Source organism: Carcharhinus amblyrhynchos, chromosome 22, assembly GCF_965287045.1.
Source record: "Carcharhinus amblyrhynchos chromosome 22, sCarAmb.v2.hapA, whole genome shotgun sequence".
Lineage (NCBI taxonomy): Eukaryota > Metazoa > Chordata > Chondrichthyes > Carcharhiniformes > Carcharhinidae > Carcharhinus > Carcharhinus amblyrhynchos.
Window position 1 is genome coordinate 31,229,472 of NC_137345.1, and position 15,818 is coordinate 31,245,289.

The 15,818-nt window shown below is 38.7% G+C and overlaps 1 protein-coding gene and 1 long non-coding RNA gene across 2 annotated transcripts in view; both read left to right on the top strand.

Moving 5' to 3' along the window:
- The window catches only part of LOC145357037 (uncharacterized), a 447,747-nt gene that overhangs the window by 263,815 nt on the left and 168,114 nt on the right, over nt 1-15,818 (top strand). The gene's annotated exons all lie outside the window — the stretch shown is intronic.
- The window catches only part of LOC145357035 (immunoglobulin-like and fibronectin type III domain-containing protein 1), a 79,139-nt gene that overhangs the window by 18,695 nt on the left and 44,626 nt on the right, over nt 1-15,818 (top strand). The window contains exons 5-11 of the mRNA XM_080210087.1: nt 935-1,034; nt 2,741-2,782; nt 3,723-3,768; nt 9,289-9,469; nt 13,125-13,238; nt 14,167-14,335; nt 14,429-14,698. Of these exons, the coding sequence (XP_080066213.1) occupies nt 935-1,034; nt 2,741-2,782; nt 3,723-3,768; nt 9,289-9,469; nt 13,125-13,238; nt 14,167-14,335; nt 14,429-14,698 (922 nt within the window). The remainder of the gene's footprint in view (nt 1-934; nt 1,035-2,740; nt 2,783-3,722; nt 3,769-9,288; nt 9,470-13,124; nt 13,239-14,166; nt 14,336-14,428; nt 14,699-15,818) is intronic.

Genomic DNA, 15,818 nt, shown 5'->3' on the forward strand with positions numbered 1-15,818 from the left:
TGAGTCAGGAAGATCAGGCAAGTCAGACACTTAAGAATTGTAGTAACTGGGTATGAAATGGCAATCCAATGTTAATTACCACTCTGAGAAATTTTGGCCCAATATCTAACTTTGATAGGTGTTCATTTTTCCATCTGCACCAAACTCCCAACCATTACTTCATTAGTTATAAACTGTAATAAATCTTCGGAGGCAGAAGTCCCTTCACCAAAATCCCTTTATTTATAAACTCTAATAGTAGTACACAGAGTGCTAGTAGTTAGCTGTCTACCTCTGGGGTGTCAGTGGAACTGACACTCCCAGTTAAGTGCAAGGCAAAGACTCCTGGATTGGCCCATCAATTGGATCCTTAATCATGAACATCTTTTGGTGGATCCTTAAACAGGGACCTTGTGCATGTGAAGCAAGTGTGACAATCACTACACTACAGAAACAGCTGATGATCCTTAATCAGGGATATCTTTTGTTGCAGACAGAGAGACCGACATACCTGCTTTAAATAGGAAGCGTGAGGCTTCCTGATTGGTCTGTCAGTTAGATCTCATCAGGCATATCGTGTTGAACCAAATAAACAAAACCAAAGTAACTTAAGGACAAGTCAAAAAGGGCAGCTCCCTAAAAGGAGGGGAATCGCCCGAAACAAAAGACAAAGCCAAAAGGAAACTTAAAACATCAAATTAAATTGTGATTAAAGGGATCAATAATACACCCCAATCCCTGCAGTGCCCAGTGGACCGGGAGAATCCTTAATCAGGGAGTTCATACTTCAATGGGCTAACCTCAATGGCCTGATTGAAGTCATTGCAAAATATTGGTTTGAGAACCACTATTCTAAGTTTACACCAAGACCATTTGGATGGGGGAATATGGTGAATGGAATAAATTTGAGTTTTTGAGAGAGAAATGTATTAAACTATGTTTATTATTATTTAAGATTAACCAACTGACTGCAGAGGATGCTGGTCCCTATAAGTGCGTTGTGTCAAATGAATATGGAGAGGCCAGATGTACAGTAAATCTCAATATCATAGAAAGTAAGAAGTTATACAATACCTCTACAAGTTTAAACGTTGCTATGTCAATTGAATATTTAAAATGCACAAATACTTTAAGCTGTGTCCTGTTTAATATATGTACTGCCTTGTTACAATCAATAGAAATGCCATAATTTGAAAAGTGACCAAAGAGAAAAAATGGTTTACAATGAGAAATATAATCCAACTGGTGAACCTAAATGGTTTATGAATGTCCTTCATGCAAAGAAACATGTGATCCTTACTTGATCTAGTCTATTTGTGGCTCCAATCCCAGACCAATTTGGTTGACTCTAAACTGCCCTCTGAGAACGGCCTATTAATCCATTCAGTTGTAACTACTGATTGATTAGCAATGGACATCCCAAAAATGCATATAAACAAAATACTAAGTGTGATAGCCCCCCAGGACTTGGACGGGGAAATCACTCCCTGTAGGTCTTATAAAATATGAGTTCCCTGGTGATTGGTAATTTTTTACCAGAGCTCGTGTACCGATCTCTGGAAAAGCAGGCACCTGAGTGGGTCCATTATTGTAATTGTCCCATTTGGAACTGCTTTGTGTTCACCACAGGCTTGTGCTTTTGCTTTAGTTTATTTTGTTTCTTTACAGCTGACTTCTGAACTTAGTATATTAAGGAAATCAATATCAAGCATATATAAGTGTACCAGGGTTGGCAGTGTAGAGGATAAATATTTCCAATTATGTAATTAATTCAATAACTCATGAAAGGCAAAGTTGGAAGTTTGTTATGGTTAACCTTACCAGAACCTAGAATCATGATCTGTTTTGCAAGTCAGTTTCAATCCTGTTTCCTGCATAACTTCACAGGTATGTTCCTGAAATGTAAAATATTCCAACTGCTTGAAATTTCCAGCTTGATTTAAGTCAATTATACCGGCTAAGGGATGAAACCTGGTACATAATTAATTTGGACTTTTGTTGCACTCAGTTTCTCTTATATCTTGATCATATATAATTTCAAGCTTAAGGTAAATACAATTAAAAATCAATATGGCACCATGATCACTAAGTAGGATGGAAAAAAAACACATCCCCAATGAAAACACTTACTTTGTATTTGTAGAAACCTCAGTAAGGCTCTTAATTTATCTGAAGCAATAAAGTGTACGTAAAATAAAGTATCAAGCAACGTGAGTATTGGTAGCACTAGCAACAGTTAAAATAGTATTCTGATTTTGTCCACTTGGGCCTTCATTTTAGGCTCTGGGTCCATGATGGTTTTATACATAGAGATTTGTGTAGCTACCTTATTTTGAAGTTACCTTATTTTGCTGGTCATCGCAGGTCCTCTGTTTGGAAAAGATACCCCTGTTTTCAACATGATTCACAGAAAAGTCAGAATTAATATAAGACTGGATTGCTGCCTTGCTCCAAAATAACATTTTCACAAAAGTAAAGCTCTCTTTGTCTGATGATATTGGGAATTGGAAAGTAGCTTATTATTTAAAATGAGTAATATTCCAATAAATGCTACAATGAAAGAAAGCTCCCAGTAATGTATCTTTGTAATTCCCCACATTTAAACCTGCCACTTTATCTGTCTATACTGATAATTTTAAATTGTTTATGAATACATGTCTGCAGATACAAAACCACTTTTGTTTCCTTTATCTTAATATTTCTGAATTTCAACTAATGCGTTCCTCTTTTCTTTGTGTGGCACTGATATTTTCTTAATTAGTTGGATACAAAAAGAAACTTAAAAGACCTGGAGAAGAACAAGGTGAGCATTTCTATTTAATTAAAAAGGAAAAAAAATCTAAACTACATTTAACAAAGGAAGGAATTTTCATGTGGGACCTTCAATAGCACATGTTGGCTTTGTTGGGGAGACCAGTGATAGAACGATCTGGGGGCAGAACTATATTTTCTTACTAGGCAAAGAAAGTAATGCTGAAGTAGCAAATATAGGTGGAAAAATGTACTTGTGTGTATGGACATATAATCCATCGCAATTCTTTTCATGCATGTAGGGGTGCAATAAGGCTGGCTTTAGTCAGTTTCCATAGCTAGTAATTCGGAATAGGTTGCTAGCCTGTTGCCAGAGGCTTATAGCATCAGGGACGCCACTCCACATCAAACGTGGCTATAGAGGAGTCTGTGCTGCTTTTTACTGCCAGCCATTGGTGTGTTGGAAGGATTTGCGGGTTGATACTCGAGCAGTTTGGCTGCATTATGAATGCACCTTCCTCGGCCATCAGTTCCTGGGGGTGGGACTTGAACCTGGAGCTTCTGGCTGAGAGGCAGGAATGCCTAAGGGTGACACAGTGGTTAGCACTGCTGCCTCACAGCACCAGGGACCCGGGTTTAATTCCCAGCTTGGGTCACTGGCTGTGCAGAGCCTGCACGTTCTCCTTGTGTCTGCGTAGGTTCCTCCGGGTGCTCCGGTTTCTCCCATAGTCCGAAAGACGTGCTGGTTAAGTGCATTGGCCATGTTAAATTCTCCCTCAGTGTACCTAAACAGGCGCCGGAGTGTGGCAACTAGGGGATTTTCACAATAACTTCATTGCAATGTTAATGTAAGCCTACTTGTGACACTAATAAGTAAACTTTAAATTTTATCCACTGTGTCAGAAGATCTCCATTATAGATATATATCATACCTAATAATTTAAAGCCCCACAATTAAACACATTATGGCTATCTTATTCTAATCTCTGCAGAAATAAGTACAGAACCAATGGATTTTCGGAAGATGTTGAAAAAGCGGTAAGCATTTTAAGAATATAATTAAGTAGTCAATGAAATGATATTAGATTCTGAAGCACGAATGTGTTTATATACAACTTTTCATGACTACTGAATAACTAAAAAAACTTTACAGACAATGAAAAAGTGTGGCTGTTGTTGCACTGTGAGAAACTCAGCAGTAAATTTGCACACTGCAAACTCCCACAAACCACAATGTGATAATGAGCAGCCAATCTATTTATTTGTGATGTTGGTTGAGGGATAAATATTGGCCAACACATTGGTGATAACACTCTTGTTCCTCTTCAAAATAGTGTAAACAGCTCTTTTGTGTCCACCTGAGCATACAGACAGCCTCAATACATGACATGTGACATGACAAGTACGCAAGCAATTAGAATTTGTACTAAAAACAACAGAGAGAATAAGCAGAGCCAAAATTGAACAAAGATCCCACAATGCTTATCTTTGCAATTAACTCAATAATTATTCTGAAGGGACCATTCTCCACACAGCACTCTCGGTCACTCATCATATCCCCTCGCTTTCCGAAGGTACTCTTCTTTTCATGTCCAGGTGATGGAACACCTGATCCTATTACCTCCTCTCTTGCCATCCAAGGTTCAAGCGCTCCTTCCCAGTCTAACAGTGATTTCCGTTCATCTCTTTCAAATAAATATACTGCATACTCTGCTCACAATGTGGTCTCTTTGACATTGGAGGGACCAAACAGAGACTGCTTGACCACTTTGCAGACCATCAGCATGACATTGAGCTTCATGCCACTTGTCATTTTTTATTCTCCACCTTGCTCCCCCTTTTTGTTTTTTGATCTTTCTGTTCATGGTTTGCTACAGTCTTCCAAAGAATCTCACTGCAAGCTTGACAGACATCTTTTGACACAGCACTCCACAGCCTACTGGATTCAGCAATGTGTTTGACAATTTCAGATCATCACATCATCACATATTTTGTGTTTTGCTTTAGCTGGTTGGTTTTGACTAATTTTTTACTTAATGCTTTCATGCTGCATTCAGACAGTCATGTAAGCATTCACATCTCATCTGATCAGATTCTTTGCTCTTTTGCGATATAAGAACATAAGAAATAGAAGCAGGAGTGGGCCATCTAGCCCCTCGAGCCTGCCCCGCCATTCAATAAGATCATGGCTGATCTGAAGTGGCTCAGTTCCACTTTCCCACTTTCTCCCCATAACCCTTAATTCCCTTGCCTACCAAAAACCTACCTATCCGCGTCTTAAATATATTTAGCGAGATAGCCTCCACCACTTCAACGAGCAGAGAATTCCAGAGATTCACCACCCTTTGAGTGAAGAAGTTCCCCCTCAACTCCATTCTAAACTGCCCCCCCCTTATCTTGAGGCTGTGCCCTCTAGTCCTACTGTCCTTTCTGAGCCTTTCGTAATATCCATTACGACTCTCTTTTGCTTTTTTGCCATGAAAGCTTTTTCGCTGCCATCCACCTTATTATTGACCTTATCTTCTGTCTCTCCTGCCTCTTCCACTGGCTTAAAATCATAGAATCCCTACAGTGCAGAAGGAGGCTATTGGGCCATCAAGCCTGCACTGACAACAATCCTATCCAGGCCTGATCCCTCAAACATCACATATTTACCCCCATGAATCTCTCTGACAGTAATGGGCAATTTAGCATGGCCTGTCAACCTAACCGGCACATCTTTTGAATGTGAGAGGAAAACGAAGCACCCAGAGGAAATTCATGCAGGTACAGGGAAAACATGCAAACTCCACATAGACAATCACCCAGGGCTGGAATTGAACCCAGGTCCCTGGCTCTGTGAGGCAGCAGTGCTAACCACTGTACCACTGTGCTGCCCTTATTATACATAGTTTTCCATTTCAGATGAAACATGATCGGCCTTAACGATCGGGTAGGATTCTCCAGCCCTAACACTAGTGGGCATTGTCACATATAGAAAAAGAACATTTGGAATATGGTTGAATTTTAATGTTTTCCAAATTTTCCCATCTCACCGACATCACCAACCTGTACTGCGGTAGTTAGGTTGATTGACCATGATAAATTGCACCTTAATGTCAGGGGGACTAGGAGGGTAAATGGGGTTACGGGGATAGAAATCTGGATAAGATTGTGGTTGGTGCAAACTCGATGGGCCAAATGGTCTCCTTCTGCACTGTAAGGATTCTATGATCCGAACACTTGTGAGCTTCTTTCTGTGATGGCTAACTGCTGCCTAACAAATGTGACACACAAGGCTGCAAAAAGATTCATGCAGTGGCTATTTCACTGAAATAGATAATGGTCCTTGATAACCTAAACTGGAAATCTTAACATTGGTCTCAGCTCAGCTCTTGAATAATCCCTGCAGGGAGGTGCAGTCTTCAGAGGCAAGACCTTTCAGATCATCTTCTTTGACAATCAAGTCCGCTGAACAGGCTGTACATTCTTTTACACCTCTTCAGTTTCAATGTTCATTTCCTTTGCCAAATTAACCAACCCACCTGGCTTATCCTGTTTTACCACGTCTGTCTTCCCAGTACTTTTCTTAAGCCAACAACACTGTGGCTTTTGTGTCCAAATTTCTGACAATAAAAACATCTAAGGTTTCTTATCTCTCTTCCACCCCCATGTATTTCCTTTTTAACCTGAGGCAAAATATCTTTACTATCTCGAATCAGACCTCCTTTGTCTTGATCACCTATGGATTTCTCTTTTCCCCAGTTTCGATCCCTCACTGATTGAAATTGACATCAAAATCCATATATTGATTTATGAGATCATTCACAGTCATCCACCATTTCTTCTGCCAGTCTCACAGGGCCTGATTTTATCATTGGGTGCGTCCATTTTCGGGCGTGAAAACTTGGCAAAGTTGAGCATGAGGTGAATAGCGCGATCCACACCTCTGTCCCTGCAGATTCTCACTTTACCAAAGCCCGATGATGAGTGTGACATCAAATTAAATGTATTTGAATGCATTTAAATTGACTTAATGAGCTGGATGCTAAATCTTACCTGCATTTCCCTCTTTACCATCGTTTTTGCCCACCCAGATTCAGTGTGAAACAGACATGCTTGGCAAAGGTCTGTTTCAGGCACTCCAGCTTCTGAAGAGGTAAGTTCAGAGCTTCCAATGGCTCTCTAATTCAGATTGGTGGTGGTTGTGGTGGTGGAGGGAGGGAGGGAGGGCAGGCCGGCCAGATCATTCTCTGATGTGGGGGGGAAGAAAGGAGGAGGAAGTAGGTCAGAACTTTGAATACAGGAGTTGGGATGTCTTGTTGAAGTTGTACAAAATATTGGTAAGGCACACTTGAAATACCGTGTACAGTTCTGGTTGCCCTACTATAGAAAGGATGTTGTTAAACAACAAGGCGTGCAGAAAAGATTTACTCGGTTGCTACCGGGACTTGATGGTTTGAGTTATAGGGAGAGGCTAGATAAACTGGGACTTTTTTTCCCTGAAATGTAGGCTTAGGGGTGATCTTATAAAGGTGTATAAAATAATGAGGGGCACAGATAGGGTACATAGTCAAAATCTTTTCTCAAAAGTAGGAGATTCTAAAACTTGAGGGCATAGGTTTAAGGTGAGAGGGGAGAGATACAAAAGGGTCCAGAGGGGCAATTTTTTCACTCAAAGGTTGGTGAGTGTCTGGAACGAGCTGCCAGAGGTAATAGTAGAGGTGGATACAATTTTGTATTTTAGAAAGCATTTAGACAGTTACATGGGTAAGACGGGTTTAGAGGGATATGGGCCAAACACTGGCAATTGAGACCAGCTTAATGATAAAAACTGGGCAGCATGGACAAGTTGGGCCAAAGGGCCTGTTTCCATGCTGCAAACCTCTCTGACCCTTGACTCTATATGTGCTTACGTTGGCTTTTTTCACTTCATCATAGTCCTTAGTAACCCCCTCTGATAGTAACACAAACACTTCACCAACTCTACTTACCAACTTTGTTTGAACCAACAATAGTCTTTGGCCATTTTAATTGTTTAACTACTTTCTCAAATGAAATGGACAAGCTTGGCAGTGCTTGAATATATTTACACATATCCACCTTAGGCCTTTGATTAAGAAGGGTCAATTCTTTCTCACTTTCCTCAAGTTCTGCCTTTGCCACCACCATTTCAAGTCGATAATCTTTTTGCATTTCCAGTTTCTGAAGTTCAAGTGCTCTCCCTTTTTTTTCTCTTCTCTCATTCTCGCTCCTCTTGTTCTGCCATTTCCTTTGTTTTTTATTCCAGTCCAAGTTGTCTTGGTTCCTTTTCATCAACTTTTCTTCAAACTTCAGCTGGTTTGCCAAATACAAAAAGCTTTATTCTAGCCATCCTTTGCAAACCATTCACAGTGACCTCTTCCTCATGCAGCAAATCTTTAGCCGCTGAAGGAGCCAATTTCCCCAAGGCACTCCCTACTTAAACTAACCAAATGTAACACCTGAAAGAAAGCACCTGTTCCTCAATACACACTGTCTTTAAATATAATAATCCCAAACCAAACAAGGGATTAAACTATATAATCCCAAACGAGCCCCCAATTTTTGTTAGTGCCCTGAACCAGAATCCCAAATTATATTAGGAAGCCAGACTAAGTTCCAACCATTTTTCTATTTTTGCATAAATGTAAAGATAGGGTGTTCCAGGAGTAATCCCACTGATAAATTGGGGATATTTACAGTATAACAAACTTTATTTAATAACACAGTTTAACCAAATGCTAACAAAATGAAGCAGCTTAACTCCTAATAATAGTTAAAAAATGAAAAGAAACAACTTTAATTTATAACAGGGCACTAACAAAAATTGGGGGCTCGTTTGGGATTAAATAATTTAATCCCTTGTTTCATTTCCAAATTAGCGATATTCTCTTATCGATTTACAACTCCACATTAAATACAATTAGAAACTATAAACATACTTACTATCATGGGTGTGGTCAGTTCTGACCACAGTTTTCAGAGAGTGATTTTGAGTTTCAGAGCAGCTTGCAGACTTCCGTCTTTAAACAAACCCCAGCCAAAACCGAAAGCTGTTTTTCCTCTGCTACAAAACTAGCTCCTCCCATTAACCACATATTATCATATGACCCTGATTACCTCAACTCACCTTCCATTCCCTTGATCAAAATCCTCAGGGGACCTTTTCCTTTGTAAAACAAAAATCTATTAACTCTATCTTAATCAACACTATGTGCATAACTAAAATCGGTAATTATCCTGCTCTCCCAGCATCTGTGCTACATTCCCTCCAGACATATTGACTGCTTGTAGAAAAAAACTGAACCAAAAAAACAATCCCCTTAAATATAAAAAAACTACTACTATCATTACATAATCAATCATAAAATTTACAATTATTCAAAGGACTTTAAGGTCCACATTTTTTTGAATTGAAGGACATAGACAGAGAACTCAATATGCTGTCTGCTGATTTGGTTAAACAAAACTAAATGACATATTTGTCTGTTGAGTGTTTTATAGATCATTAAAATGAATTTATTAAATAATTTCCTCCTACACTGACAAATCTTGCAGTGCTCCGGCGCCTGGAAAGAAAAAACAGAAGATTTCAGAAGAAAAGATCTGGGAAATTCTAATGCAGGCTGACAAGAAAGATTATGAAAGGATTTGCATGGAGTATGGTCTCACTGATTTCCGAGGCATGTTGACAAAGCTGACGCAGATGAAAAAGGAAAGAGAGGAAAAGCAAAATCTGGTAATATACCTTTGTTACAGCTGGTGATCAATTCTACAAATTAGTTTAATTTAAATCATTCCCCAGTATTAACTTGGAGCTTAAAAGAATATGTTATAATAATGTAACAAATATGAGATTTATGATGCTGTTGCACGTTGGCATTAAGACTATTCCACCCCAATCATAGTGGGTGGGCTGCGGACAATGGAAAGGTCCATTGACCTTGGGTGAGACCTTGAGGCGCATGCAGCCAGAAAATCCTGCCCTAAGTCTTTAACTTAGTGTAAAACAGAGGAATGTAAGAAGCCCTGTGACCCACTTGGAATTCTGTTGACAGCAAATCTGATACCTTGATCATAACATTTCAACGGAGGGCTCAAATTATCTTACTGAGAAGCAGATGCAAAATATTCACACCTGTAAATAATGATCAGAATGGCTACAGTGTGGAAAGACTGTTAGTCCCCAGGGCCAAGGGAGATGTTCAGAATGTTAGGTTTTTTATATTTATTTCACCTTTAATCAGTCTATTTAAATCCAAGCTAGGTGTATCGAGCTCAAGTGGTTGGTTAATTAGTAGTTCTACCCGGGTACAAGATCTATCCAATTCTTATTGCCATGGAAATGGGTTTTGAGAGGACAAGGATCCATAGAAAGCCATTGTTAGATAATTTTCAAATTTTCCTAAAATGCCATGAACCTCACAGATCAGTGTCCAAGAATAGGAAAGAGAGAGAGAGCAAAAACATAGAGGCATGATGAGTCAATAAGATTGCTCCAATATGTTTTCACACCGTATTCTTCTCTGGAGTAAATTATTCACTTGCGCGTATGTCAGGAGGGTTGGTACACATACCGTGAAATTACATTTGCACAATCCATATTTGGGATTTCCCAATACCCAGTCCTGATGAATCAGGGTCTGCACCAAGTGAAAGCTTTAGAAATTTACTTTTCTGTTACCTACAACTAAGAAAGGGCCATTGGACAGTTTGTGTTCCAGGATCCTGATCGTGCAATGGTTAAGAATCCCACTGATTTTAGATGCGATAATATCCCAAAAGGCAGAGGGATAAGTTGGAACACCAATTCTTAATGTTAATTTTGCAATTTGGTATAATGTGAGGAAAGATATGCAAACCAGTGAGGAAACATACAGTCTGGCTGTCAGCATTGAAATAAATAATAATATTGAAATAAATTAACTAACCTAAAAGAAACCTACAAGATAAACCACAATACAAAACAAAGGTATACTTAATGGAATTAACCTCGTTCCCATCTAACTATGTTCCCGAACTCTGAGAAACTTCCCTTGTACCAAATCAATATCCCATAGAGTATAGCTTTATGAGTTAAATCCAGCAAAGAGTTACTACCTTCGAATTATCTTTAAGTTTAGAAAGTCTTTCTTCAGTGCAGCACAATGTTTCAATGAGATTTTTAAACAGCCTCTTGGAGCCTGGAATTCTGTGCTCTGGTAGACTTCCAGTTTCCAGCTGGGCATAGCTATGGCTTTAGCTGCTTACCAATTGTTGTCCTCTCCTTCTCCATATTTAGCTTACCCTGCTATTGATATATTGTTTTTCTCTTTTGATATCATTCTATCTAAACCAGAAAACCTTGCTTTTTAGTGTGTCATGAAATCTTATGTACCACTTTATACCCATCGCTTCCATATTTTCAACACTGTAATTTTATACCCCATTGTTCTTCACTTCACTTAAGTTAACACTGTTTCTCTGCTGCTAAGCTTATTCACATATCAAAAATCACCCAGAGAACTGCACTCTTTTCAGTTCCATCTTTATGTAGCTCTTTATTTTATCCAAAACTTCTTTAATTTTTTTAATTCAATTTTTAAATCTTCATTTTAGCCAACGATCCTGACACCATTAAGAACCATAATGAGGGCTGTTCAGAGATACAGGTTATATCTATTTTGAGGCATAGCTGCATATGTAAACATAAAATAGAAAAATGGAAATAGAAAAAAATGCATTTATATAGTGCCTGTCATCGCACTGGTCATCGCAAAGTGTTTTGCACCTAATGAGATATTTTCAAAGTATATTCACTGCTGCAATGGGAAACACAGCACACAACAAACTCCCACAAGCAACAATGAGTTAGCAACCAAATATTTTGTTTCTGTGATATTAACTGAGAGGTAAACATTGACAATGACACCAAAGCTGGTTCCATTTTTTTTTTTCTGAAACAGAATCATGGATTCTTTATTCTGAGAGGAAATATAAAACCTTTAATGTCTCATCTGAAAGATAATATTGACATTACAACACTCCCTCAATTTGCACTGGAGTTTTAGCCTTGATATTTGTGCTAAGATCTTAGAGAAAGAAACATAGAAAATAGAAGCAGTAGTAGGCCACTTGGCCCTTCAAGTCAGCTCCACCATTCATTATGATCATGGCTGATCATCAAGTTCAGTATCCTAATCCTTCTTCCTCCCCCCACCCATGCCTTGATCCCTTTAGACCCAACAGCTATATCTAATTTCTCCTTGAAATCGCACAACATTTTGACCTCAACTACTTTTCGTAGTAGTGAATTCCATAGGTTCACCATCTCTGGGTGAAAAAATTTCATCCGAAAAGAAATCTGGGGACAAACAAACTATGACCCCAAATTCAGGACTCACCAGAAGGACTAGAACCTAGAATCTCCTGTTTAAAGGTTATATTTTCTTTGTCTTTTGCCTTGTGATTATTTCAGCATACAATATTTTTTAATACCCATTTAATTCATCAATCTATCTTTACTCTGAACTGAGGTACATTTAACAATGACGACACATCCATTACTATTTTCTATTTATTACTATCAAACTTAATTCATAAATTGTATTGCGGGAGTGCTAGTATTTAAACTCATAATATCATCAGAGCACCATTGCAAGAAAATTGTGGATAAGGAAGGCTACTTGGCTAATTGTAGCTAATTTATCTAAAATAACATTTTATTCCTCTATTGCAACGTCTAGTTGGTTCATAAATGATGCCAGGGTTTGCCCTTCCCCTTTAGAGTTAATGTTATGTGCCAATCAGAAGCCCTTCCAGATATGAAGCAAAATGTTGCCATTTATTTGCTTTCTAACCATGTTCCTATGTCACATGATCTACTGATTTGCATTTACATTTGTGCATACTCCTCCTACAAGATCATCCCTCATCAGATATCTCTTTACAAGGCCGAAGAGTCCAAATACCTCTAGTATTTTTGTAGCAGTCAGACAGCAAGCTTGGGGATAAATTTTGTGGTTTTCCTTACACTAGCCTGGGGCTTGAATAACTCCCTTATTCTTAGCAATCAGAATTGGACACAGAATATATGGTGGAGTCTGACTGGGGCACTATTCAATTTGATCATGATTTTCTCTGACACATATTGACAATGTTCTACTGCATTAGGACTTTCCAAAAACTTTATTTTGGTTTATTTTGAATGGGACACATATCATTAGATTAAAAAGAAAATGTCAATTATTCACTTGCCTGTATTTGGGCAATTCAGAAAAATATGCAAATATTGACAATAAATGTATATGCTATCGATTCAAATGGTAAGACTGTCATTTAATAACTTTAGCAGATGGATATTGATCAATATACTCTCTTAACATTTTTTCTTATCTCTTCTCTCCAATTTCTAGTATGTGAAAGAAATTAGTAACCTGAGACACATTGATACAAAGACAGATGGATCAGCTCGCTTTGGATTTGATATGGAACTCAAAAATCCAGACCTAAATATTTATCTATACAAGGTGATTGTTAATTTTGCCTTAATGAGTTTGTAGTGGTAATATAAGATGTTTCATAGATAGACCAGAAACTTTTGTTTTGTGTTTACCTGTTGTTTACAAAATTCACAATTTTGGATCTAGAATTATGGGCAGCATGGTAGTAAGCACAATGATTAGCACTGCTGCCTCACAGCTCCTGGGTTCAATTCTGACCTTGGGTGACTCTGTGTGGAGTCTGTACGTTTTCCCAGTGTCTGTTTGAGTTTCCTCCAGATGATCCAGTTTCCTCGCATACTCCAAAGATGTGCAGGTTAGGTGGATTGGCCATGTTAAATTACCCGTTAATGTTCTAAGATGTGCAGGTTTGGAGGTTAACCGTGGAAAATGTATGGAGTTATGGAGGTAGGGCAGGGGAGAGGGCCTGGGTAAGGAATTCTGTCAGAGAGTCAATGCAGACTCATTGGGCCAAATGGCCTCTTTTGCACTGTAGGAATTCCAAAATTCTATGATTAGATTTTCCTTTTTTATGGAATAGATTTGCTTCAATAAGTTGGTTAAGACATTTCTTTTGTGTGTGTCATTTATCTGGTGCCTTCACTTGAGGTGATCTTCCTGACCTTCTGTCCTTTTCCAGTTATCTAGAGTGGTTAATGTTTCTACTTAAATGTGTTGCATGTACTCGATGGTGTATTATTTGTTTAGTTCTGCTGCATAAGGCACCTATTACTTTTATTATATTTTTCTGCCCCTTTCTGACTTCCACAAAGTAGTATCACAGTTAGAAATGCAATGGGCTGGACAATTGGACAGCGGTTCCACTTTTGTATGATTTAGAATAAACTGCACAACTAGTTTGCAATAAAAGTAACCAGAGCAAATCTTGAGCCGAAAATGTAAATAATCCTGTCCTTTAAATTCAACAATAAGCTGTTTATAATGTTCATTAAAGGACGGAGAACTGATCAAGCATTCGCTGGACGAGAACGGAAAGCATCATCTGAAACGTATAGGCAAAAGGTACATCTTCTGCGTTAAAGATCTCGAGCTTGCAGATGTCGGCACATACAAAGTAATGGTTGAAGATGCGGAGATTTTTGTAACAGAAGTGGACATCAGTCGTAAGTGTCATCATTTCCTATTACTCAACCATTGTATTCTGATTAAACAACTTCGTTCTAATATGAATTCTGCTGTTTGTTTTTTTATTGCAGTTATCCCTGTGCACTTTGAACAGCGATTAAAAGATGTTGAATGCAAGGAGAGCAGCGATGGTGTCTTTGAGTGCACCATTTCCACACCCATCCCGGTTGAGTGGTCATTCAAGAAGATACCCCTGGAAAACAGCAATAAATTTGAAATTAAGGTCTCACCTGACGGTTTGACTCACCGTCTAATAGTAAAAGATGTACATCCTGTGGACAAAGGAGTGTATACGATTTGTGCAGGAGCTGGGTGCTGTACTGCATATCTTAATGTGCAAAGTAAGTTCGTGTTTCATATGGTCGTACTATATTCTATATGCTGACTTCTCTAAATCTTTACTAAGAAGTATCATTGTTACAATTTCATCTTCAGATGCAAGTCACCGACGCAAAAAGGATATGAGATTTTAAAGCCAGTTAGAAAGGCAAAAGAAAATTACATTGAATTCTACCACCTGCTAAATTTTAAATAAGCAATCTGAAAAGGGACAATGTTTTAAGACCACAAGACAATAAGACATAGGAGCAGAATTAGACCACTCGGCCCATCGAGTCTGCTCCGCCAATCAATCATGGCTGTTTTTTTTCTCATCCCCATTCTCCTGCATTTTCCCCATTACCCCAATCCCCTTATTAATTAAGAACCTATCTATTTCTGTCTTAAAGACACTAAATGATCTGACCTCCACAGCATTCTGCGGCAACGAGTTCCACAGATTCACTATTCTCTGGCTGAAGAAATTCCTCCTCATCTCTGTTTTAAAGGATTGTTCCTTTAGCCTAAGGTTGTGCCCTCTGGTTCCAGCTTTTTCTACTAGTAGAAACATCCTCTCCATGTCCTCTCTATCCAGGCCTCGCAGTATCCTGTAAATTTCAATAAGATCCCTCCTCATCTTTTTAAACTCCAATAAGTATAGACCCAGAGTCCTCAACCATTCTTCACATGACAAGCTCTTCATTTCAGGGATCATTCTTGTGAACCTCCTCTGGACCATTTCCAAGGCCAGCACATCCTTCCTTACACATGGGGATGAAAACTGCTCACAACACTCCAAATGGGGTCAAACTAGAACCTTATACAGCCTCAGAAGTACATTCCTGCTCTTGTATTCTAGTCCTCTTGACATGAATGCTAACATTGCATTTGCCTTCCTAACTGCCAACTGAACCTGCACATTAATCTTAAGAGAATCTTAAACAATGACTCCCAAGTCCATTTGTGTTTCTAATTTCCTAAGCATTTTCCCATTTAGAAAATAGTCTATGCCTCCATTCCTCCTTCCAAAGTGCATAACCTCACATTTTTCCACATTGTATTCCATCTGCCACTTCTTTGCCCACTCTCCTCACCTGTCCAAGTCCTCCTGCAGCTCTTCTGTTTCCTCAATACTACCTGTCC